Genomic DNA, 26822 nt, shown 5'->3' on the forward strand with positions numbered 1-26822 from the left:
TCTGAAAACAGCAAAAGCCATGAGTAGTCAAGCACAAGACATGTAGGTGGAGGGGAGATAGAGGTTGGAAGGTCAATTAGGCCACTGCGCTAGTCCAAGCCTGGATGGGTCTCATGGTCCTATAGGCCAGACGGAGAGAACTGAAGGAAGAAATGGATGGCTTTTTCCTTCAATGATTTCCATGGAGGGTGATATTCCACTTTTAGTTATCATCTGTGGTTGCTGAGGTATTAGAAGCTGGATTGGTCTGAATGGGTTTTATAAAGGAGATGAAATTTTAGCCTAACCTTGAAGAATATGTGGAGTGCCTTTTGTTTTTGTTTTGACACAAGAACAAAGTCTCCTCATTAAATATTTTCAGACACTGCAATCAACCTTAAACTACAGGCACAGTAACTATGACTACTGTGATAATGATCCACGGCTTGTTGCTGCTGCAACTGCTGTAACTTTGGGGTTAGAGCAGATCCTGTAATTCACCTGCCTGAGGTCGCAGCCCCCTTCCCCCGACACCCTACCTTCACCCAACACACATGTGCACACATAAAGAGGGCTACTGCTGGGTATTTTCCAGATTCTTCCTCAGCCTCAGAAAAGCAACCTTTTATGATCATCATAGCTGAGTGTGTGTTTTCTACTCTAATGCTTTTCTGGATCAGTTCATTCAGTACTGAACTTCCTGGGACATTGTAGTGGTGTATGGGGACATTAGGATGTTTTATCATTTTAATAAATGATATTGTCTCCTGAAGTCAAGGCCTACAGCCTCAGGGAAGAAGATCCACCGCGGAACTTGGCTGGTCAGCTATATTATCTGATGTGTGATTGGTAAAGAAGGCTAATTTTGTTGCTGTTGATAAAATTTAATTTTTATATACCAGAGTTACCCTTCATGGTTTATATTAGCCTACTGATAACCAATGGAGAGCTTTCCCAGGGCTAAGCAATAATGTGTCAACTCTGAAAGATGTTTAGGGCACTAAAAGGTGTCCCAGGTAGTATTCAGAAAAATAAGAACTACCTTGCTCTTCTCTGAGGCCAACCCCAGTATCAAGCACAGGGCTACACACATAGTAACACTTAATGAATATCTAAGTATATGGTTAGGAAATAAACAACCAAGTCAGGGAAAATATCACTTCCTTATGCAAAAATTCCACAAAGCAGCCATCACCAACTCTCTCTCGTGCCCCCTTTAAAGCTACACACATTAGTTTGCAAACCAAAATCCTCAGTGGCAGAAGGATAGAAACAATTAACTCAGAACCTGAGGTACTTGGACACCACTCACATCTCAGCGGCTGGTACCCTTAGCTTCTTCCTCTCAGCCTCTGACCCTTTCACAAAGCCCTTTGGTCCTTATCCAGAACACCTGGCCTCTTCATCCTTCTCAGAGGATTGTCCTCACATAACTATACACAAATGTATGGATATATTTTGTGTCTGTGAAATTTGGAGAGGTCTCTCAGTCACCATCAGTGAAGAGGGGCCACAGAAGGAGGACTGGGGCAATTAAAGATGGCACCCTCAGGTGGGGTTTGAGTGTGAGCTCTAAGCAGAATCCTTGTAGTAGAGGAGAGGAGTAGACGGGTAGGAAGAAAAGTTGGGAGGGAGCATCAAAACTCTAGTTTCTTCTCCTGGGAAAAGCAGTCATCTACAAGGCCCCCTTCAATCATGAGACATGAGGCTAAGAGCTTGCCCAAGTCAAGACTTGCTGAATCACCTGCTGCCAAGGTCTGTGGAGATTAAAGGCAGGGTGGGTACTGGTACGGGAAGCTGCTGGAGTGATAAGGAGTCAGATTTCATCTTGCAGGTGGTCATCTCAACCAGTCCAGCCCTTTTGAACTCTCAGTTGCTCTAATGAGCAGTATTAGTGTGCTTCTGACATTAAATATCAGTTTTTCCACCAATACCCACTTTTATACCTACTTTTAAAGAGACAGGTGGAAGTTTGCTGCTTACTTCCCTGGTGGCACAGTGGTTAAGAATCTGCCTGCCAATGCAGGGGACACGGGATTGACCCCTGGTCCGGGAAGATCCCACATGCTGCGGAGCAACTAAGCCTGTGTGCCACAACTACTGAGCCTGTGCTCTAGAGCCCGTGAGCCACAACTACTGAGCCCACGAGCCACAACTACTGAGCCCGTGCGCCACAACTACTGAAGTCCCTGCGCCTAGAGCCCGTGCTCCGCAACAAGAGAAGCCACCACAATGAGAAGCCTGTGCACCGCAACGAAGAGTAGCCCCTGCTCGTCGCAACTAAAGAAAGCCCCCACACAGCAACAAAGACGCAATGTAGCCAAAAATAAATAAATAGAGAGAGATGGATCTCAAAATGTAATAGAAAATTGGAACAAATGTTTTGAACTGTCCTTTAAAAATGGGTTGCATGGATCATTAGGCTTTGAGATGGCAGAACAGAGAGGCAGTGGTGAAACCCCAGAGGGATACAGAACTTGCTCCATTTTCTCTTCTGTAAAATGTCAATGATAATCTTAGTTTCCCATGAAGGTTTTTTTTTTTTAAATAAATTTATTTATTTTATTTATTTATTTTTGGCTGCATTGGGTCTTCGTTGCTGCATGCGGGCTTTCTCTAGTTTCAGTGAGAGGGGGCTGCTCTTCGTTGCGGTGCGCGGGCTTCTCACTGCAGTGGCTTCTCTTGTTGTGGAGCACGGGTTCTAGGCACGCGGGCTTCAGTAGTTGTGGCTCGTGGGCTCTAGAGCGCAGGCTCAGTAGTTGTGGCGCACGGGCTTAGTTGCTCCGCAGCATGTGGGATCTTCCTGCACCAGGGCTCGATCCTGTGTCCCCTGCATTGGCAGATGGATTCTTAACCACTGAACCACCAGGGAAGCCCCTCCTATGAAGGTTTTTGATTCAGGTAAAGGGACTGGCAAATAGTAAGAGCTCAATAAATATTAGCTCTTATTACTATCATTATCATGTACATTTTACATTCTAGAAATGGTAAGTTCTTTGTGGATAAGGGTACTGTCTTTTTAAACCAAATTATGTGGAAGGAATATTAAGGAAGGACCTCAATATTAAGGTATTGAGTAAATACCTGCCAGGTTACTTGAGGTATAAGAGAAATGTAAGCAAGTGTGGCTGAGGCAGCCCTGGGAATGTGGATGGAAAGAGAAGATTCATCCTAGATTGCAGGCTTTGGGGAGCCTATTATCTGGCTCTCTGATCCTCCGTCAGCCCTTTAAACAGCTGGCAGAGGCCCTGTCCCCTTATCTTCATAAAGAAGCTCCTAATTCTGGCCTCCTGATGCCCCTTCCCTCCCGGGTCCAGGCAACTTCCTGTGAGTCCCAGAGACAGCGCTGACAGCCAGAGTCACAGAGAAGTCGCTGTGCACAGAGGCAGAGGGATGGCAGTGGGCAACCACTGGGCTGGGGCCAGAGGCCCACAAAGCCAAAAAGAGGCATGCTACTGAGACTGCGATGCACCAGGAAGCCTGCGTTTCCCTCTTCTGAGAGGAAAGGTCAAAGAGCTGCAGGCTGCAGCCTCGGAGAATGGCCTCCGCGAAACTGCCCTTCCCTTACATCCTTCTCTCTCTCTCTCTCTTTTAATAAGAAGGGTGTTCCTTTCCTCAAAGGGAGAGAGAGGGAGGGAGGGAGAGAGAGACTGTAAACTGTCCAAAAGGACCGTGAGAAAACAGGAAGCTTTGAAAAGTACAAGAGAAAGCAAGATGAAATCTATTTGCAGGCGGGCCCCTGGGGACATGCGGGGCATTGTTAAGCAGGCAGTTCATACAGCTATATCCTTCCTTCTGCTGAGGAGGGCTTTGCTGCCAAAACGCTGCTATCTGGTCACTGCCTTAACCCCCTCAATGCCAGCCTGAGAGCCCTGATCCCAAGCACCGGGCCCCTACAAGTCCCCACCGGGCTTCTCCCCTGATGGAGCATCCAAGAGCTGGAGGGGGAGATGGAGCCAATTTGGCGGAGGCGGTGGGGACCCTTTTCAGGGAGACCTCGTCTTTTTCTATCTGTTCTTGCCTCAGCCTTCAGCCCTCTGCTTCAGGCCAGGCTGCAGATGACCTGGTGATTCATAACATAGGCAGCTCCCAGCTTCACCCACCTCAAAGGAGAATTTGTCCCGGAAATTCTGGATGACTGCTTTTCCTGGACAGGTTTCCCAAAGACAGCAGCTGGTTCTTTGCTATTATGGAGTGTGGCTGCTACGAGGACAGCATCCAAATCAACCCCTGCGTGCTTACGCAGAATCTGGGAAGCATATTTCTGAAACATGGCTTAAGTCTACAGGCACAGGTCTCTGGAGAAACTCCAGCTGGCTCCAAGAAGCAGGGAGTCCAGAAGTCGAGCCAATAGCAAAAGAACCCAGAAGGGCAGTAATTTTTTTATAAGAAAAAAAAAAACCCAGAAACCTTTCCTCTCCTCGAATTTTCCATCCTATTGTTAATGCCTAATCCCGCAGTAAACGAATGTTTCTGTTTGCTGTGGACAGCTGTTTCCACTGAGCCAGGGCCAGAGAGAACCAGTTCATGTGGCTACAGTGGGAGGGATTTATGTTAGGAAGAATTTTTAGTGGTGAGAATCCCAGGAAATTAGAATCTGTTACTTAAAGACTCTCCCTTTTTTGGGGGCAAGTTTTGGGGTAAAGGAGATGGAGTCAACTCTTGGAATATGGCTGGAGCAAGGTCTGCCCCTTTTTTCCAGCCAGGTCAGTCACATAAATGGAATAACCCTTCCCTGTTACCGCAATACAGCTCGGGTTTAGTCGTCTGGGCCCGTTCTCCAGCACCACCGTGTAGCCAGCCATCCACTCCTCTCTGAGGGCTGTGAATTGCATGGTGATGAGCAAATGGCCCTCTGTTCCTCTCCCAACTCTCAGACCCCAGCAACCCCTACCCAGGGCCAGATTTCCAAGAATACAGCACAACATGAGTAAGAAGCAAAGTCCACAGGACACCATCTGGAGATGGCCTATCCCACAGTGGGATCTGGAACTAGTTTATAAATACACAGGGCCCCATTACATAGTCTGTAAATTCAGACATGCTCTGAAATTCCTTTGAAATGAAGAAGGGCGATGGTATGAAGAGGACACCAAGCAGGTGGCACTTGGCAGGGAGATGGGGACAAAGAAAGGAAGAACCTGGCAGTATGTTCTGGCACTCGCCAGGGGACAGAGGCTCCTGATCGAGATGACTGACACCTGTTCTTATTTCAGGAATGTCTAAGAATGGAGAAGGGCCACCTAAGTTTGACAAACATACACTTTAACATCCAGTTCTTTTTGTTCAAATGATACATACTGCCTTCTAGGCAGCCTCCGACCTCCTGTGGTCTCCTGAGAGAACCTGCTCATCAGGAAGAAGTGACCTTTGCAGATGACCAGTTCAATTCCTGTGCCAGGCCCAATTCCCACTGGAGAGTTAAACTGTATTCTATCACAGCTGGCATTTCATGCAAGCCTCTCTCTTATGGGGTTTGATGGTGTGACCAGATATCTGGAGCCTTATCCACCCTCAAGGAGATGTCAGATTGAGTTTCTGAACTGTATAGTTGACCAGCAGACACCCTTTGAACCACGTGTGGTGCGCTATCATTGGGGTGAAGGGAGGCCTGGCATCACTGGGCCCACCATGTCCCATCATGTCCTGTCTCTATGCACTGGTACCAGAGAGAACCCTCTAAATCCTCAAGGACCACTTGGTCCAAGATCCTCCAGGCCCCTCTGAGGCCCTTGAGGTAGAGAAACAGAACTGCCTCTGTGCCCCCAAATCACACACAGCTGGCAAGCCCTTTTCCTGCATTGGCTCTGCCCTGACGTATCCCTCAGTTTCAGAGATGTTTTCTGCCTGGTTTAACCACTACTGCTGGCCCTGAATTGGTGAGGCGGAGAGGGGAGCTGGCTGGTCTGGATGGATGTGGATTTTGGGGGGACTACGAACTATGCAATAGCTCCTGAGTATTTTAACGACTTTATGTGTCCCACCACCAGCTGACAAAAATACAGCTCATGCTTGAAGCCCAAGAGTAAACTCAACACAAGGAATGAAGAGGGGCGATGAGCCCCTGATAGCACCTCTACTGTAGGAGACAGTAAACCCCCGGCAGGCGGGAACAGCTCTGTTAAAAGTGAAGTGTTCAAGGGACTCAGCGAGGCGGAAGGGAAACCAAAGGCATGTCTAAAGGGAGACAGAAGAGCTGGTCTGTGGAGTCCACAGGGTCCCGCAGCCAGGCCTGGCTTGACGAGTGTGTGGCCTGTGTGGTCACACGAGGCCCTGAACTCAGAAGTGTCCCGGGTTTGGTGTTACGCTCTGCTTTCATCGTCTTGAAATTCTGCATCCGAACAAGGGGGCCCCGTGTTCATTTTCCACCAGGCCCTGCGAATTACGTACACCATCCTGCATGCAGCTTCCTCCCCCTTCAGCTCAGATCACTCAAGATGGACATAAATTGACTTTCAAACCACTGGGAACTTGAAGGAAAGGAGGGGAAACACAAGTGGGTGGCAGGAAAAGGGCTGGAGGGAGCCCCCTCCCTCCCCCACCTCCGGAGAATGCCCACACAGGTCTAGGGAAGCTCTGGCTCCTGACCCCTCTCACCCCGTCCAGGAGTGGCCAGCACAGGAAAGAAGTCAGCTTCACAGGGGGTTCCTTCAAGTGGGGGGACATGCTGCTGAGGGATTAAGGCAGGAACAGCCCCTGGAAGCAGGGAACCCTACTCCAGAAACAGGGATTGACAAAGAATATCACTTGGACCCCATCAGACACGCAGGACAGAGAGAAGGCAAATCCATTTCAAACAGAAAGGCTCTAACGATATCTGAACATGGTGATTTCCCTCTGCTTCCCCCTCAGCCCTCTCCTCGTGACTGAGGTGTCACTTGCCAGTACCTTCCTTGAATTAAACTGCCCAATTCTGAGCAAGATTCCTTCTCATCTTAGAGGTGGAGAAGAGAAACAATGTGGGGAGGGGAGCCAGCCTGGGAAGCCAGAGCATTTCTGCATCATACCCATCAGTGCCTTGGGCTTTACAAATCTCCAGCTCACACTTTACCTTAGCGCATGAAATAAAAACCCCACCAAGTTAATGTGACACAGAGATTGTAACGAAGATGCTCCATCATATTCAAGAATAAACGAGAAGCACTTCAGCTGACCTTGCACACAGCTGTTCCTCGGGCCGCGCCAGCATCTCTGAGGTCACCTGAGGGGCTGGCCTTGGACTCTCTTCCATCCCCTCTGGAAGACCTGCCCTCAAATTAGAGTGCTCAGTCCAAGTGTGAGGAGGGCAGGAGCAGGGGGAGTGGGAAGGGAAGGGGACAGGGCTGGAAGCTTCTCTGACTCCTCTCTGTGTTCTACTCACTGGCTTGTAAGGGGAAGAGGGCTACACCTGACTGCTGCTTTCTAGAGCACCAGCTCTCACACAGCCTTCATCCTTTAACCACCTCACTCCCCGGATGGGCCTTGCACCCTCAGCACTCCCTGTACTGGCTGTCTCCATGCCCTGTGCACCGATTCCACAGCAAGACACACAGGGCAGCTCCTAGGGCTCAGCTGAGCACAGCTGCGGTGGAGAGAGGCACAGAGCAGCAGATAGGCCTGGGCTAGGCCGCAGACCTACTCTGAGCCACAGAGGTCCCTCTGATGAGACTGAGTAGAAGGTTCCCTGGAGATTCTTCCTGCACATCTGCACAGCCCTCTGAGCCCTCCCTCTCCATGCTCCTCCCGGGCAGCCGCCCACCTTGCATTTGAAGGGCTTCACGTCCGAGTGGACGATCATGTGCGCCTTGAGGGTCTGTTTCTGCACAAAACTCTTGTAGCACAGGTGACACTGGTAGGCGCGGATGTTGGTGTGGATCAGCACGTGTCTCTTCATGTTGGCCAGCAGGGTGAACTCCCGCCCGCAGATCCCGCATTTGTGCTCCTTCACGCCCTGGAAGGGGGCAAGATGCAAAAGAACCGTGGTTAGCAGGGAGCAGGCTTTCATCAGGATAGTAGTCTTTGCTTTTCTCTCTGCCACACAAATCCACGAAGGATTTGGTGAAAGATGTTGAGTTCCAGATGGTGTGCCTGTAGCCTTGTTAAACTACGATTTTCTTGAAAAGGGTTGATTACGTAACCCTTTTTTTCTTCTAAAAACCATAAACTAGCCAGACTGTTAGAGGAAAAGAAAGCTACTGCTTTTGTTGTTCCTGCTGCTGCTGGGGTTAATTCTATGGTAACAGTTCTCAGGGATTAATAAGATTTTGGTAAGAGCACCATGGAATGAATGGTATGTCAAATGAGTCTAATCCGGCTTTTATGATCATGAAAAAACAAAACCCCCTAAACTGATAATATCATCTCCCATATGAAAACCAATGTTCTCTTGAGTTCTCATTAATGGACTTGAAAATCCAAGAACAACTCACATCCACACTTCAAAAAATTACAACTCGATAATCGCCTCTTGACATGGTCCCCTGGGCTCCCACGGGCCACAGAGGCCTCTGTGTGATTTGGCTATGGAGCCTCCTCCAAGCCGGCTTCTGTCCGATAGAGCAATTTGGCAGAGGACAGCTTTCTGAATTAGAAAACGGGAAAGAAGAAGATTTTCTAGTTCCCTTGCTGTTTGTGAAGTGTTTTAATACTTAAGCATCAATGCCCTCAACTGAAAGCATTTCTAGGGACTCACGGCGTGAGTAGAGTATTACCTAATCCTGACTAACCAGTGCTTCTCTGAAATGGCCGTTGCAAGAAATCTCGACCCAGAATGACTTTTTGGAAGGACCCAGAACCATGGTATTAAAACTAAGGTTATTACAGGTTTAGAACAAGTCATTTAGCTAACAACTGTATCTTATAAAACCCATATGGCCTGATATTCATAGTGACCTAAGGCAGGAGGGGTTCCAAGGTTCCCTCGGCCTATATTTTCATTTCTTTAACTTGGAACATGGTAAGAGAGTACCACTCCTCAGTTTAGGTGAGCCCATGGCACTAAAGGGTGAGTTTGGGTCTCTGCCCAGCTGTTTACTGGCTGCATAACCTTAGATGAGTCCCGCAGCCTTTCCTGGTGAAGGCGTCCTCATCTCAAGTTGAAGTGCTGGGACATGAGAACCCGGGGGCTCTTTCTAACTGTAATACTGTCTAGTCTAGATGATTGCAGATGAGTATGGATTTATGCTAATGAAGAGATCTAAATTTTAATGTCCTCCTAAGAAGATGAATTTTTTAAATGTGTTGCATATTCAAACAGTGAGTTTAAAAGTATTAAATTAATAAAAACTATTTTCTTGATGGGTTTAAAATTTACTTCAGCATCTTTCTTCTCAAGATTGTCCCTATACTTGGTTATGATCTAGTTAGTACCTACTTATCACTGTTTTTGGAATTCTCTAAAGAGAATTCTGTGAACAAAGTAAAATTCACATGTGGGCTGGCCTAGACCTCAAGTAAATGAGAGACTGGACACAGCTTTAGGAACAAAGGAAGCTGCTGTGTCTTTAATAAGATCAATGAAATCTCAGAGAGGGGACCTGGGGAGCTGCTGGGTGAAGGGAAAGAGGGAGTAGTCTTGAGAGTTGTGTTCAAGAGCTTAGGTGCTAGAGACAGAGATGCTGGGTGACTTCCCCATGGCTTGGTGTCTTCATCTGCAAATCTGGAGTAATGATACCCATAGGTAGCTCTTACAGTTGTTGAAGAGGATTAAATGAGAAGTAGAGTCCCTGGCACTTAGCAAGTGCTCAGTAAATGCTACCTCTCGCTGTTTGCTGACTCCTTTAATTAAAATGCATTTTGCTTCCTAATTCAAACAAGACCTATTTCAGATACCAGGCTGTTTTCTCCATTTTGAGTTCACTTTCTACCATCTTACAGAATTTTTATGTGTTCTAAAATGCATCTCTGATTCCTCTTCCACACATGTAGGAGTCCCTGAAATTAGCACATGGCCCCCCTGGTGGCTGACTCTCAGTTCAGGCTCCTTGTTGATGGCTCCTGCACTAGGCAGGCACCTCCTCTCTGGATGCATCTAAGGTGCCTTTTGCAGGGCAGCTGTTTGTGCAGAGGCCACAAGGCAGTCATGCATTTTGTCCATATTTGGTCCTAACCTATTAAATGAAACCCACAATGCCAGAGCAGAAATATTATCTTGGCTGAGCAAAGTCCTCCACTGACCTTTCAGAATGACAGAATGTTTTAGAAACTCTGGCTTGCTAGAAGTCTCTTCTGTCAAGAAAACCACTTGAGGTCAAGGGTGTGAGGGTAGAGTTCAGTGGGGCAAACTTCCCGTTGGAAGCTCAAAGCAGACCCAAGTTAGCTCAGCTGGGTAAGATTTCAGGAACACACTGGGGCCTTGTTTTAGTTCATCCTGAATGACTCCAGGGCTTTGTCTGCAAACTAGGCTGAACTTAGACATGCGGGCCTATATTTCTCCTTGAAGACCTGAGGCTGGGGAAGGTAAAACCAAACCCAACAGAGAAGAATGCTCTCTCAGGCCTCCTATAATACAAACCACAGAGCACTGCCACCAACTAGGCAGAAGCTCAATGGGGGAAGCACAGACCCGGCTGGACCCAGGCCAGGCTCTGCTCCCCTCAAAGCCACCTGCAAATGAAGCAGTTGAGGGAGAAAATAAAGCAAAAGGTAGCCACAGCTTTAGGAGAAAAAGACCAAGAGAATTTTCTAGAGTTTTCTAGAAGGCTCCGATTAGTGTATCCCAGGCACAAAGCTGGTCTTGGGTAGATAGGGACTGATGCACCCTCATGCTAGCGCCCCAAATGAAGTTTCCAGAAATAAAATTTTAGGGATTCTGGGAGGCGAAGAAGCAACAGCCCAAGCACCAGCTGCTTCCTTCACCCTTCTGCACCCTCCTCTCCAAACTGCATTCTTTCTTTCTAGGACTGCCTGAGACTCTAGAAGTCGAGATGGGAAAGGGCTTGATGGCTAGTCTCCTCATTCTCCCCCATTTCAAGGTGAGGAAGATGAACGTCTGGGCTCAGGTAAGGGACGCCTCCTGCCCAGGGTTACACGTGTCAGGGCTGGGGAGCAGCACAGGTCTCCTGGGCCCTCGGCCCGGGACTCACTCCTCTCCCCTGGGGCCCCGCAGTACCTTGTGCGTGAGGGAGTGCTGCTTGAGGTGGTGGGGCTGCACGAATTCCATGCCGCACTCGGAGCAGATGTAGGGCCGGATGTCCTTGTGCTTCATCATGTGGTTCTGCAGCTGACTCGGGTACTGAAAGGTCTTGTCGCATTCGGAGCAGCTGTACTGGATGGGGCCGCGGTGCGTGGTGAGGTGCCTCTTCAGCTGGGCCAGGGTGGGGAAGTCGAGGCCGCACTCCACGCAGATGTTCTCCCGCCCGCTGGCGTGCTTGGCCTCGTGGGCCTTGAGCTCGCTGGGGTAGGCGAAGCCCCGGCCGCACACGCGGCAGTTGTGCGGCTTCACCTCGCTGTGCTGCATCATGTGGCGCTTCAGGTGGCTGGTCTGGGTGAAGGCCTTGTGGCACACCTGGCATTTGTGGGGCCGCGTGCCCTGGTGGGTCAGCATGTGGGTATGCAGGTGGCTGAGCTGCTTGAAGAGCTTCCCGCAGCGGCTGCACGCGTGCGGCTTGATGCCGCTGTGGCCCAGGATGTGGGTCACCAGGTTGTACTTGGAGGTGTAGGACTTCTCGCAGGTGGGGCACTGCCAGCGCTTCTGCGCGCCGCCCACGTCCACGTAGTAGCTGTCGTCGATCTGCACGTTGACGTCCACCCTCTCCACCTTCTGCTTGGTCTCCTCGCTCTCCCGCGGCTCGGCTTTGCGGGGCAGCAGCGGCTCCAGCGGCCGCTTGGGCAGGAAAGTGTGCCGGCTGAAGGGGAAGGGCGAGGCCGAGGGCACGAAGAAGGGGAACACGAGGCCCGGGGGCACTTTGGGGTAATAGGGGTAGGGCGTGGGCAGGAACGGAGGGGGCGTGGGCGCGGGCCACGGGGCGCTGGGCTTCACGGGCTCCTGCTTGACGGCCTTGCCCCCCAGGTGCTCCAGGCTGCGGTAGAACTGAAAGCCCACGTTGCACAGGTCGATCATCCGCGAGTCGTACTTGGGCCGTGGCGGCGGCGGCGGCGGCGGCGGCGGAAAGAGCAGGCGGAGTTCCGGGGGCCCGGGGTTCTTGCTCGCCTCCGGGTGCAGGGCAAGAGCGGCTTCTTCCGAGGGCTGGTTAGAGGGCATCTTGGTGGGCATGCTCTTCCGTTTGCGAGACCCTCCTCCTTCAAAGACCCCCGGGAATCCGTCTAGGCCTCCTGGAGGAGGCTCATACCGGAACTGGGAAAACGGCCCCCGGAGAGCTTCCGGGAAGGGGTGTCTTGGAGGAGGTCTTCCTCGGGAAACCACTGGCTGCAGGCCGTGGGGGAAGGAGGGGACCCTCTTTGCACCCAAACTGAAATGCACATCCTCGTCTTTGACCATCTTCATTTCCTTCTGCATCCTTGGCAATTTTCCTTTAAGGAGAAAGAAACTTATCGTTAAAAAAAAAAAACAAAAACCCTTTTTCCATGAAGAGTTGTGGCTAGATGTCGGTACTAATTTATGAAGGGTAATGTTTGTTTAATACCGCTCCCCACTTATCCTAAGGCTGTTTAAAATATATTTTCCCCCTTGCAAACCCGGTTACTAACGTGGAAAGCACTGGCCTCCTGGAGTGGGACCCCAGGGCTCCAGTGTAAATCACAGCCACAAAACCATAGCTGGGGGTGGCAGAGGGGAGGTGTGAGAGTGGGCTGGACTGGGAGGAAACCTGAGAACTCATCTGGCCATTGTCCCCATCTGAGATGAGGGTACCAAGGCCCAGAGAGATGAAGCAACATGCTTGAGTCCCACAGCTACTCAGAGCAGGAGTCAGAACTGGAACACATTCTTCTGCGACTTTTCAGCCTGAGATGGAATTGCATCTGCCAAACGGCGCTTTAAATGTCTTTTAGGGTCAGTTCTTCTCTAAGTGAATTGATTTCCACTGCCTCTCCCTGTCTAGGGTCCTTTGCTTCTGGAGGATGGGGATATTGAAGGCCACACAGGAGAAGGGACTTTACTGCTTAACTCAGATCTCAGGCTTTCTGAGTATCCACCCCCAGCAAAGTGTGCTGCTGGGATATATGGAGCAGATGAGATCAATGTGATTAAGAAAAGCATATAATCCAATGTTACAGAGTCATCCTGGCAATTTATGCATTCTAATCCTCCACCTGAAGCAACTTCCGGGAAAAAATTCTAAGATCGTGAGTCTCTAAAACTGCACTTGTGTCTCTTCCTTCATGTAGCTGTCATTCTGAATAAAGCTTGGCCTTTGGTGTTGGTGACTCCTGTGGTGCCTGTCATTTCCCTGCTGAACCAGTTACTGTGTCCTGGTGACAGCATCAGGTATGTCTAGGAGAGCCCGTAGGGCCAGAATCTAAACCAGGGGCCATGCTTCCTTTCACACGTCTCCTTGCCAGCTTTCTGTCCTCCTCACTTGGATACAAGTGGAAAGAGCCAAGTGGCTGACTTCACATTTCCAGTGAAGGCCCTTTCTACCTAGATCCTCTGAGCTTGAATGGGATTGGTCCCCTTTGCTCAGCAGAGGCTCCCACAGAACCAGTCAGCCTGGTCAGGTGTCAGGTCTGGCCTCAAGCCACTGAAGACAGGGCTGGGATAGGTTCTGGACTAACTCAGGTCTCTGACCCCGGGAATGACTACATGCTGAGCAGCGCAGGGTGAGGGTTCCAGGGGTGAGAGGACCCGTGATTTTCTGTAGTCCCTGGTGGGGCAAATGCAGTTTTTACAAGTACCTGGATATTCCCAGACCGCATGTGTGTCTTTATGAGAGGTTTGAGAACCACACCACAATTAGAACAGAAATGGGTCTTTTTATGTTGGACTACCAATTCATACACAGAAATCCAACTGAGGGAAAAAATATGTGCCCTTATTATTTGGACATTCTTTAAAACTGTTATGTGAAAGTGTTAAGAGAACTAAAGCATAATGTCAATTAGTGTTTGCTTTGTGTTTCTGTGAGTGGGAAGATAGCCCTGACTTGTCTTCTTTCTGTGGGTTTGGGGCTTAGTAATTAAGAGGGGGAGTTTGACTGTCCAGCCTGTGCCCCATCCTTTTTTTGCTTCTTCCTAAAATTCTTACTGAAATGCTAGGTCTTCTCCCACTGCTGCCTCAAGGACCATGTACTTGTAGGAAGTGATGAGAGCAGTACGAGAATGTACGAGTCCAGGAGGGGTGTGGGGACGCCATCAAAATGAGGGGAGTAGTGCAGCTGCTGTGAAAGGACCAGGACAAGGATGGAGAGGGCAGAGGCTCTTGGATCATTTCCTAGATCATCTCTTGCCTAATTCATCAGGTCCGGAGCCCTGGATTCACACACAGCTAACGAGGGGGTGGCCCTGGCCCATGAACTTGTTGCATCTATAAAAATAATTGGCTTTCAGACAAAGCTAATATGTCCTATTGAAATAGAGGGGGAAAAGTGGCAGCTCCTTTCTCTGGAATTTCATTTTGGCCACAGTTGGTTGTATAGGAGATCCTATTTGCAAAAAGGCTGCTCAGGCTGCAAAGAACTGTTCCAGGCTGCAGTGAGTAGGGCAAACCACAGCAGAGCCCATCCAAATGCAAACAGGTTCTGTTTTATTCTTATCTGGTTAAAAATGGCAATGGTTCCTATGTCATATTAGAGAGCTTGATTGGAGAATTGGTAAAATAGACACATATCAGAACATGGGCCATAACTTATTGAGTTTTTTGTGTATTTTATTGTTAAAAAGCTATTTGAAAGTACATGGCTAATGCTGTTCGGTACCTTTATGCCATGTGCTGTATCATACCAGAATGTTACTTACTTGGAAAGGAGTGTTATCACTAATTTTGAAACTGAAGTTATTTTGGTTTGTACACATTATTATGGTCTGTGTTTAATATTTTTGTTTTTAGTTGTGACATAGTCTACTAATTCACTCATTTTAATATATTAGGAGTGACACTTCTAATATAATGTTAAGTTCAAAAGCATATTTATTTTCAGTGTTTACATTTTTATTTTGTCACCATTGACCTAGTAAAGCAAAGAAACATTGTTAAACAGAGCTGATGTGATTTTTAACATAAACGGCAGAATTATGTCTCCCAAATCCAGAGATTTTACATATGTACATTTTAATTTCCTCCCTATTTTAATATGGTAAAAATTTTTACCCAGTTTCTGACTTGTGCATATACATACCCCACCTCTAAAATAGTAGTCTGCCTGCTCTAGAATAAAATCAGTAACTCAGGAGGTTTCCGAAAGCATTGAGATCCATCCCTGGACATTTTCCCAGACCTGTAAAACAGCAGCCCCTTTCTGCATAAAGATCTGAAGGAGCCCTGCCAATCCCTACAGAGGTCAAGGAGAACGAGACCTGCTTCCTCCTGACCTTCTTGAGACATAAGTCAGCTGTAGCTGCTGCTAATTATTAATAGCCCTGTCTTTTGAGTCCAGGGTGGCAAGGAGAGCCCTGGGGCGGGGGGAGAAAAAAATTACACCCCCAAAACAAATCCATATCAGGGATGGGGAGTGTTGAAGGGACAAGCAGGGAAAGGATGTCTTCCTCTGGAGGTCATTTATCAGTCAACTTAAAACTCTGAACGGCCTCTGCAAAAATATTAACAGGTTCCTAGAAAACCTGAATGTGTGCCACCCCACGCTCCCCTCTGTCTCTAAAAAGAGCTCCGCAGGCAGCCATGACAGATGCGGGATTCCTATGTAGGAGGCAGGAGAGTCTTGGGGGCAGTGTAGGGGGTGGGGGAACCGCAGCCCCTCCCCTGGCCAGTAATCTGTGGCTGCTCCCAGAAAACCAGCAGGTTAGAAGACCATTCCCCACCAGGATGTGCTGAAATAATGTGCAAAAATAAAGAACTGAAATTGTCAAAGTAGACAGCTATGGGAGAGTGCAAAGAGCATTGGTTTGGAGCCTGAGGATCTGGGTTTGAACGCTGGCTTTGTGTTAGCAGCTGTGGGGAAATGAGCAAATTAATTTGGAGGTTTGATTTTCTCATTCATGAAATAGGGGTTGGGATATTCCCATGGGGTTGTTGGAGACTTAAAATAGAATGTGTATGTGAAAGCTTATTAACACTGGACAATGTGGTAGTACTCTTGAGTGGTAAGAAAGAATAGACACGAGAGGAGGGTTGGGGTGATGATCAGTGGATTGAAGCTGACTGACCTCATCTCTGTTTTCCAAACTGAAGCTCTTGGTCAACAGTGACTGGCATCTGGGCCTCCTTAAAACCAAGGCTTTACCCATTTACCCCGAGCGGGTCTTATCCCAGCAGTGAATGTGAACCACACTAAAAAAGGCCAGTGGGTAAAGCCAGGATGAGTTTATTTATTCAGTGTGGAGATCAACCTTCTAGTATAAGAATACTCCCCCATCCCTTCTCTATGGCTCTTTCCTCTTACGGACATATCTTCGAGCCTGCATTAGTCACAGATGACTTTGGTTACAAAAGGGATTGGGGATTGGGTGGGGACAAAGGGGACTGGGTGGTCTCATGAGCTATTTTAGCCAGTCTGTGGGAAGCTGAGGAATTGTTCCTATTTTAATATCAGAGGTCACCTTCCCAGAGACAAGAGGACCTGTTTGTCAAACCCAAACTCTCAGACACTGGGACAGTGCTGGGTCAACACGGGCAAACCAGCTCTTGCAATGCCTGCGGGACTGTGAGGGCAGAGACTGGGTCTGTTTGATTCACTGCTGGGTTTCCAGTCCCCAGCATGATGCCTGATGCAAAGTAGATGCTCAGTAAACTGCTGTGGGATGAGAGAAGAAATGAATGGTTCTTGTTTTTAAAGTCTCCATATGGAACTTTAAATGTTTAATTTTATCTTACATTATCTAGACTGCAGGTGACTTTTGGGGGACATCCCTAATCAGATCATGAGCACACTCATAAATTCTCGGGTAGTTATTGTGGGAAGAACCTGATTTACACACCTTGTGTGTGCTCTTGCTTGGCTCCATTCCCAAGGATACCACTCTCTGAATTGACCCTCAGGTTTAGGGTAAGCCCTAAATCCTGGCTATACTAATGCTAGGATACAAGATTCTGCAACTCAGTCAGAAAACAGATGCCTGAAAAGTCCAACAGGCAGCAGATAGAAAGAAAGACCCGTGGACTGAAACTGTGAAACATAAACCAGGAGTGGGTGGTCACTCCGCACTCTTCCACCCCAAGGAAATGTTTGGGAAGTTGGTAGCATCTACCCCTTGTACTAACATGGGGTGGAGAGGTAGAGGCCTCTGAATAATCACGCATCTTCATTGCTAGAGTCAGACAACGTTCTAAGGTTCCTGGCTTTCTTCCATATATACTCAATCGCCAAACCCAATAGGCTGTAAGTCAGGAAGCAAATGGTTTGAGGAGGAAAATACCGGGTTGATCCGTGTTAGGGGAAAATGGGACTCAGGATGTCTTCTGTAACAGGTATTATCCATAAGAGTTAGTTATGAGGAAATGGGGAATGAATGGATTTTAAAAACAAAAACAAAATCTCTTTGAACCATAGATACCAATTAGAAATGCAAGGCTTAACCAAGATGAAACTACTTTTAGTCTGGGGAAAAAAATGCTTCTAATAATGCCCTTTAATTGGGAATTCACCTACTGCACCAAAATATAAATATTCCCCAGATAAAATTACTGGTATTTTGTGGTTCTCATTGGAATCGGAGGTCAGTCCAGTAAATGCTATTAGAAGAGTCACTGTGAGTCAGCATCCCAGGGGCAGATCTATTTATCCCCACTCGACAACAATGATTTCTATTCATTCTGAAATTCATGAAAGAATATATTCTCTCACATTCTTTATTCCTTGAAGGTTTCCAGTGTTTCATTGGAAAACATTACATTTTACTATTGGAGACACTGACTTCCCTTTTACTTTGAGAGAATAGCACTTTACTTACGTGGTCAGCCCTGGAGCTCTGCCCTCAACAAAGACGGAAGCAGTGAGGAGGTGCAAGTGGAGGAGAAGTTTAAGAATAAGAAGAAGTGCTGAGAGCAGCGAAGGGTGGAGAGTTGTGGGAGGATAACAGAAGGGCAGGATGGGAAATGTATGGACTAATTGCCAACCTCTCTCTGTTCATACAAAGGGATCCTGTTATAAGGCTCCTCCAAAGTGGGATTTTATTGGATCACCTGGTTCTTTCTGAATTTGTGACAACAGAAAGAGACTTTGAGTCGTAGAATTGAACATTCTAATGATTCAACGTAATTGTTTTAATATATATGTAGTTGTACTGTTGAGTTCTTCATCTGCAGGTGTTTGGCAAGTAATGATTCAGTCTTGCATTCCTGACATTGGCAGGAATAGAAGGATCTCCATATGCATCTGGCAGGTAGAGCAATATGTTCTAAAGAGATAAATGGTCTGCCTTGTCACTCCCTGGGTTAGAGGTAGAGTCAAGAAGAGGGAACCAGAAGCCTGGTAGCCAGATCACAGAGCCCTTCTGGATGCCCCTGTGGCCCCTGTTTAATTTATAAACCTGAATTCCTTGCGTTTTGTTATAAAATGTAATCTGTCAGCCATGGCATAAGCTGAGTTTTCTAGGTTGGTCAGAAAATATTACTTGGTGATGAGACCTGTTCACATGTGAAATAGTCAATTGAACTCACATATTATTTTTTTTTAAGTTCCTAAATACCGCCAAGACATAACATAAAGTCAAGTTTAGTTTTCCATTGTTTAAATTGTCCATAATGAGCATGCATTTATACCATTTACATATAGATGTATTTTGTAAAGAGCCCTTATTAAGACAGCAACAAGAAATTCAGTTACTAACTTGCATAGGTTAAATGGATATGGGTTTCATTTAGGAAAGTGCTTAATGCCTAGGTCTAGTTTCTGAAAAGCAGGGATAAATATAATTACTTGAGCGCTGGAACAGTTGCTAGCATGTTGGGGTTATCACTGCCCTCGTGACCCATTTAAAGGAAGGAAATGAATTGGAGATATGACTTAGCAGTTCTCTCTCCCATCTCTCAGAGCTAATATATCTCTTGGGGATGGAGCTCCAACTGGAATGTTAGAATTTTTCTCCTAATTTCTTTGGAGTAATGTCCTTAGAATATATCTCAATTTTGTTGTTGTTGTTTTATGTTCACAGATCAAGTAAACTTGATACACACACTCCTAGCCAAGCAAATAAACACATGCATGTTCAAAAGCTTCATTTTGTCTGTCTCTGAGGATGACTGCATCTATGGTCTGGTGGGCCTTAGAATTGGTAGATAATACCAGAAAATATGACGTCTGGCAAGCAAAAGTAGTAAGAATCAACGCATAATAGATGAGGTTAGCCATCTGTGGAAGGAACCTATTTAAAAATGTCACTCAAGGCAATATTTTTGTGGGGAGGGGAGTAAAAAACTGTTTTGTTTTGTTTGCGGTACGCGGGCCTCTCACTGTTGTGGCCTCTCCCGTTGCGGAGCACAGGCTCCGGACGCGCAGGCTCAGCGGCCATGGCTCACGGGCCCAGCCGCTCCGCGGCATGTGGGATCTTCCCAGACCGGGGCACGAACCCGTGTCCCCTGCATCGGCAGGTGGGCTCTCAACCACTGCGCCACCAGGGAAGCCCTATAAAACTGTTTTGTATCATGATTGTGGTAGTGGTTACACAACTCAAATAGAACTCAAAAAATGAATTTTACTGTATAGAAACTCAAAATAAGTTAAAAAATATAAAAGAAACATACAAAAATGTTACTCTGTACATTATAAAAGGAGTAATTGAGGATATTTGGGAAATATCCAACAACAGTTAAGGTGACCAGATTCTACTCTCTAATCAATTCATATCGTTGGAATGCATCCAATAATATGCATATGGTATATAAAGAGGGGTACTGGGTTTTAAGAATTTGATTATCTAAATTCCTGCTCTATCCAAAGGGGAAACTTTATATATGGCAGATACTAGCGTTTTTGTTTTTTTTTTTTTGCATGTATTCTATTCAACAAGAACATTGTGAGGCAGAGATTGTGCATTAAGTTATACTTCAAGGTCTTCTAATCTTTGGCCCTTCTTGGATGTTCAGCAAATAGTCTTTAATTCCTCCAACACTCTTTGAATGTAAAGTAGTCTGCTATTAGTGGATAAGATCATTCTGGTGACTAGAAAATATACTCCTACCCCTTGTCAATTCATAGGTTGATATTGACAGTTAGGTCCATAGATCACTCCTATGAATGAATCATTTACCCTGAGACTGATTAACTGAGTGCTCTTACAAAATGGAACTCATGAATCTCCAAACCCACTGACCAAATCCTGAGTCATGGCAGCCCCACCAGGAGCTGCTACCCCATGAAGTCTACCTGAGCAGCCAGCTGCCTTCTTTCTCTGATACCTTTCACTGAATATATTAGCCAGACTGTCCCAAGTTTCTACAGGGCAGGAGGTGGAAAGAACCTCACCGACTGGTGGCTTTATGGAGACTTAGAGGTGAAACTTTCCATTCCACCAGAACTGGAAGAAAATTCCTCACTTGTCTGAAGTCGATCACATTTGTTTGGTGTCCCGCTCATTGACTGAGTCCTGTGCTGCTGGTCACCTTTCTGTGTGGGTGGGTGGCTTATATTTCTAACAGAATCTGGTAGAAAGTCAGAAACTTGCCTGTTGCCTTATATATTGTTGGGATCTAATCATTACTTGGGAATTTATTTGACAAATGCCACGTTCTAGCTTGCTCTTGCTCTGTGATCCCAAGCAGAATTTTGTGTTACATGAAAGAAGGAATAACTGCTTTACTTGGCCTGTCCCAATTCATCCTGAGCCAACTTCACATCAATAAACTGCCAAGAACATCTCCAGTGAGGAGAGGGGTTTAGTGAAGGTGTAGCAATGACTAGGGTTGTGCTTTTCAGAAAACATGGCCTCCTCTGCTTTATCCTGGCTCAGAATTTTTGGCCAGTATGTGCTGTATTCCTTTGACCTGGAAGATGGAATGCCTTATTACATTGAAGTAATATGAATGATTGTGGGAGGGCTCTGGAAATGCCCACGGGCACAGTGATCAGATGCCACTGAGTCTCCCAGGGAATGTGTCACTGTAGAGTACAACGTGCCCACGTTCTAGCAAACAATATCGCAGGAGAGGAGGCCACCACCATTTCTCACTTACTTAACAACTGCAAGTGCCCCATGCTCTCCTGGCAAATGCTCATTAGCTTTGTGGAAACACCCATCCTAATGGGCAAATGGATCTGTGACCTCACCCTTTCTTTTTATTTTTACATGGGTAGGATTCCTGTTCTTTTTCTGCCTTCTGATGAGTAATTACTCTTCTTTTTTTCCCTTATACTTTTTAGTCCAAGATCCTCTCACTGATCTGCTTATGTTGATTTTTTCTATTGATTCTGCTCACTAAAATCATTCTTGGAAAATATATATACTTACAAAATATATAGACTTATTTCCTCATGTACTTGTACCCATAACCTATCTTTAGCAAGAAACACAGGAATCTTGTAATATTAGTTGCCTCTGGGGAGAAAGACTGTATGGCTCAGGGTGGAAGGCTTGGGAGTCTTTCTAGCAGCCAGGTTACCCACTTTAGGAGGGACCAGTCCCATCAGAGTCTGTAGGAAGGTGCCGCTCAGTTGTACAGCTCCCTGGGCAGAGAGGAGACTTTTAAATGTATACCCTTTCAACTTATATTTTGTACACTGTGACTGCCTTAGCTATTCAAATACTTGCATTTAAAATATAAAAATGCATATTGTCTTTCAAACAGCAAACATTCAGACAAAATTAGTCTTGAAATCCCCTTCCTTTTGAATGCTGAACAATTCTCTTGAAGCGTTTCTTTGGACTCTCCATTTATCTGCCCCTGGCAGAGTTTACCCTGGTTTATACTTTGGGCATGCAGCTTTATGACCCAGGCTTATATCAACAAGGAAATAAGTATAAGCAACCACAAAGACCGCATGAAGAAAGTCAGGTGTGTATAAGTCACAAATAAACTACATTCAACCTTGGAAGTTAAGATAAAGATGAGTCTGACTTGAAGATTCACAGTAATTACAGAATCACACTGCAAATATGACTAATACGGTTTCTCCATTCTACCCACCCCCGAGTTTTTCCTTGGCTCCTTCCCCAATGCTGAGAGGGAACACTAAGATGCTAAGGATGAGATTGTTGGATTGGGGGCAATATCAGGTCCTCCCCCTGGGCCTCAAGGTAGTTAAGGATAAAAGTATGATCCTATTTATGCCACCGCAGAATCATAAAATGTCAAAGCGCAAAGCATGCTCCAGCCCTCAGATGGGATTAGTCCCTCCTTCCTCTCAGCCCCCGAGTCTGTACCCACGCCCCTGATGTAGCCTCCGCCCGCAGTATTGCAGCCATCTGCCTCCGCAACACACTGTTGTCCCCTTGCGGTCGGGACTAACTCCCAGACTTTTCTGTGTCTTCGCTGACTTGTACAATGACTGGTACTTACTAACATTTTTAAGTGATACATTTTCAAATCGCAATAATTTTCTAGTCTTAAAATGATTTCATTCTGTTTTTTTTGTGTGTGTGTGGTACGCGGGCCTCTCACTGCTGTGGCCTCTCCCGTTGCGGAGCACAGGCTCCGGACGCGCAGGCTCAGCGGCCATGGCTCACGGGCCCAGCCGCTCCGCGGCATGTGGGATCTTCCCGGACCGGGGCACGAACCCGTGTCCCCTGCATCGGCAGGCGGACTCCCAACCACTGCGCCACCAGGGAAGCCCTACTAGGTATTTTTGGATCATCGCAACATAAAATCTAGCAGAGACTTTCTATTATATGGCCTAGGTGGTAATTCCTTCAGAGGCTCTGAGCTAATAATTTAAAGCATCGGCAGGCGGACTCTCAACCACTGCGCCACCAGGGAAGCCCCTCATTCTGTTTTTATATGTAATAATATATAATGTAAGATACTCTAGGACTTGTTATTGCTTCAGCATGTCTCTGATTCAGGGATTTTTCTTTATCAATTTCTCCTTTCTAATAAGTTCTGTCTCATCCACCCCAAATGTTAACTTTCTACATAGAAAAAAGGACCAAGAAGTCAGTTTGCCAACACCTTCCATCTTGACCATTCATTCTTGAGTGGTCTTTACAAAATCCTGTTCATTGTTCCTTGGACACGACTATTAGGTTCTCACCTTCTTCCCATTCCCATACCTAGTATTCTAGTTCAAGTGCCCACCACATCACTGTAGGGTTACTTTCAACAGTTTCCATCCACTCTTCCAGATCTTCCTTCTCCTTTCTTCCAAATCCCTTGAATACCAATGCCAATTCCATCTTCTGAAAATTCATCACTTTTCAATATTTTTTTGGCTGCACGGCACGCTTGCAGGATCTTATTTCTCCGACCAGGGGTTGAACCCAGGCCCCTTGCAGTAGGAGCTCAGAGTCCTAACCACTGGACCGCCAGGGAATTCCCTGAAAATTCATCACTTTTCCTAAGACAACTCTCTGTTCAGGATCCTACAACAATCGTGTGTAGAGATTGCTAATTGCTGCTCCAATATCCATTCCCCCTTCCTTGAGAAATGGAACCCTGATTTTGCTTGTGGTGACAATGTGCCCAGCAAAAACACTAACCTTCCCAGACATTCTTTCAGTTAGGGTACCTTGTGCCACAGTTCTGGCCAATACAGATGTAAGCAGAAGGCTGCTAGGAATTCCTGAGAAAGCCTTGGCATTCCTAATGCAGAAACCACCCACTTTATCCTTTCCTGTCTCTTTTTTCTGCCTGAAATGTGGTTATGAGGCTGGAGGTGGAGCAGTCATGTTGGAACCGTGAAGCAATAAAGTTAATGACAATGCCTTCCACAAATTATGGCAGAGGGGAAGAGGGAAAGTGTCACTGTGGAACTCTTGAACCCACTTGGTGCTAGTCTTCTTGCTCTCTGAGAAAATGAATCCTTTACTTGCTTAAGAAAATGTATTCAGATTTCCGTGGTTTGGAACTAAACACATTCCCCATCTGATACACAGAGCAAATCAAATGTAAATATCTCTCCCTGACCTTCAAAGTCCTTTATAAGCAGGTCCAGCTCAATTCCCTTTTTCTCTAAAATTCTCTCAACCCCAGTGAGACCAGGCCTTCACTGTTCTCTACATGGGGCAAACTAATTCCTACCTCTTTGCCCTTACTTAGACTGGTTGATCATCCAGGAATATTCTTTCTATTGACCCACCTCTTCTTCCAGACTGAACTTAGATTCAGGTTCTTTCTGGAAACTTTTTTCCCTACTCTTATGCCCAATTATCTCACCCAAGAAGATAAATCCTACTGCGTCATCTCATGGAGCCCTGGAGATTCCCTAAGAAATTAAAAGTAGAACTACCGTACAATTCAGCAGTTCCACTGCTGGGTACATATCCAAAGAAAACAAAACTATTATCTCGAAGAGGTATCTGTACTCCCATGTTTGTCGCAGCATAATTCACAATAGCCAAGGTATGAAAACAACCTAAGTCAATCTAAAGTTATGTAATCTAACGTTACAGATCTCCCCATCTTACACCTCTCTTTCACAGCCCCAGCTTTACTTTCCTGGCAGAACTATTAGAATATATCTTGGCCATTCATTTATTTATTGTCTGTCTTGCCCCACTGGACCGTAAGCTTTGTGAGACCAGGTACCTTGTCTATGTTCTTCACTGTTTTACCCACCTAGAAGAGTGCCTGGCACATAGTAGGTCGACACATTAGGATCATTTGGGAAGTCTTAAACATGTAACACCCCCCCACACACACCCCTAAAATAAATGCAATGCCCAGACCCCTCCCCAGACCTGTATTACATCAGGATGTCTGGGGGTGGGGCTCCAGGTAAGGCACTGGTGTTTTTTAAGAGCTCTGTAGTTGATTCTCATGGCCATTCAAGGTTAAGAACTACTTTAGGGAGGTGCTGGATACAGAGCCTACACAATTAGGGAAGCACGAGCGGGCATGAGGGTGGCGGTAAAGGAGGGATTCTGATGGAAGAATTCCTGTGACTTGCAGTCACCCTTGCCTTTCCGCCTCCCACCCAGGCTCCTAGTGATGGGGTGTGAGGGTGAGGAGAAGATTCTTCTCTATGCCAAGGCTGAGCTGATGAAGCATAGCCCATGGCAGTGGCCACTTTGGGGTCCAGGTAATCCACAAAGGAAAGCATCCTGGAGAGGTCATGCTGTACCTAGTGAGAGGGAGGGCACCACAGTGCACTATTTGCTCACATACAAGTCCTAGACTGGAGAACCCTCCTGACCCCTTTTCCTCCTCCCAGGCCTCCAACCCACCCCAGGGCCCTATCTAGCCACCTTGCAAGAAGCTGAGCTGGAGATTTGTACCCACCCTCAACCCTCCACCACAGGGATGGCTCTTCTTGGCTCTTTTAACCTGCAAAGGTTGACAATAAGGAAGAGGTACGAGAAGATTTTCTCCCTACATGATTATGATACTTCTGAAAGGTTGAGCTGCGGGATTTTTTTTTTTTTTCACTTCTCTCCTGGAAATCACCTCCATATGCTGATTGGACTGTAGGATAAGACTTCTTCTTTACACTGAGAAAGCATTTCCCACTATATTTAGGAGACAAGTGGAACTGCTATTTTTTCAGCTTCCTTAATGGCTTTCAATGCTATTTGTCAAGGTTGATTTTCTTAAAAATTTTTTTTTAAATTTTCTAACAATAAATGACTAGATGTAAAATCTTCCCTTGTACTTTGATGGGTGGTTCACACCTTTTGGAATATGTAGCTCATAATTTTAGACGGAAGCAGCTGGTACTCGACGTTTAATTCCAACAAAATGCCTCATTCAATTCCCCCTCTCCCAGATAGGGTACACAGACAATTGGAAAATATTCAATGACACTGATCCAAATGTCCACATTAAGTGTGGAGAAAAGGTAGAGTATGCTTTTAATATCCTGGAAGCTGAGCTAATGGCATTGAAATGTCTGATCTTAAGAAAACATGATTGTGGCAAGAAAGGGTGACTATTTTAGCTGCTGTTGATATCTGCATGGGGGACCTTTGAAACTAGGGTAAACACACAGGTTTTTGTTCCTGAGTCTGGGTGAGTGCTTTACCCAAGGAGCTTTGCTGTAAATCAATGGTTTAAGTATTAATAATGACAGCTATTGTTAACTGAGGACTCACCATATGCAAGGCTTTTACACAGATTATCTTGTTCAATCACTACTATCATTATCCCTATTTTATAGATAAGGAATTTGAGGCATAATGAGTATAAATAATTTGTCTAAGGTCACATAGCCTGGAAGTAGTAGCTCGTAGCCAGGGGTTGGCACACTTTTACTGTAAAGGGTCAAAGAGTAAATTTTTTTGGCTTTGTGAAGCCTACAGACTCCATTGCAACTACTCAACCCTGCTGTTGTAACGAAAGCAGCTATAGTCACCATGTGAACAAATGGGAGTGGCTGTGTTCCAGTAAAACTTTTCTGGAGATAGGTATATAAATGGGAGAGAGAGAGAGACAGACAGACAGACAGACAGACAGAGAGAACTATATCTCAATAAAACTGGAAGAAAAGTTAAAAAACTAAATAAAATTTAAAATTATGAAATTAAATTTTAAAGGTACTGTATTGTATACTTGAAAAAAATCCTTTAAAACAAAAGCAGGTGGCGGCAGCCAACATTGTTCTCAATGGTGAAAAGCTGAAACCATTTCCTCTAAGATCAGGAACAAGACAAGGATGTCCACTCTCACCACTAGTATTCAACATAGTTTTGGAAGTTTTAGCCACAGCAATCAGAAAAGAAAAAGAAATAAAAGGAATCCAAATTGGAAAAGAAGAAGTAAAGCTGTC

The 26822-nt window shown here is 46.2% G+C and overlaps 1 protein-coding gene across 2 annotated transcripts in view; it reads right to left on the reverse strand.

The window, feature by feature from the left end:
• Positions 1 to 26822, reverse strand: part of ZNF366 (zinc finger protein 366) — a 72406-nt gene that overhangs the window by 5987 nt on the left and 39597 nt on the right. For both annotated transcript variants that reach the window (XM_028493467.1, XM_007104483.3), the window contains 2 exons: positions 11069 to 12429; positions 7718 to 7909 (listed from right to left, as the gene is read on the reverse strand). In XM_028493467.1, coding sequence (XP_028349268.1) covers positions 7718 to 7909; positions 11069 to 12415 — 1539 coding nt within the window. In that variant the 5' untranslated portion in view covers positions 12416 to 12429. The remainder of the gene's footprint in view (positions 1 to 7717; positions 7910 to 11068; positions 12430 to 26822) is intronic.

Source organism: Physeter macrocephalus, chromosome 8 (genome assembly GCF_002837175.3).
Source record: "Physeter macrocephalus isolate SW-GA chromosome 8, ASM283717v5, whole genome shotgun sequence".
In the NCBI taxonomy this organism is placed as follows: domain Eukaryota; kingdom Metazoa; phylum Chordata; class Mammalia; order Artiodactyla; family Physeteridae; genus Physeter; species Physeter macrocephalus.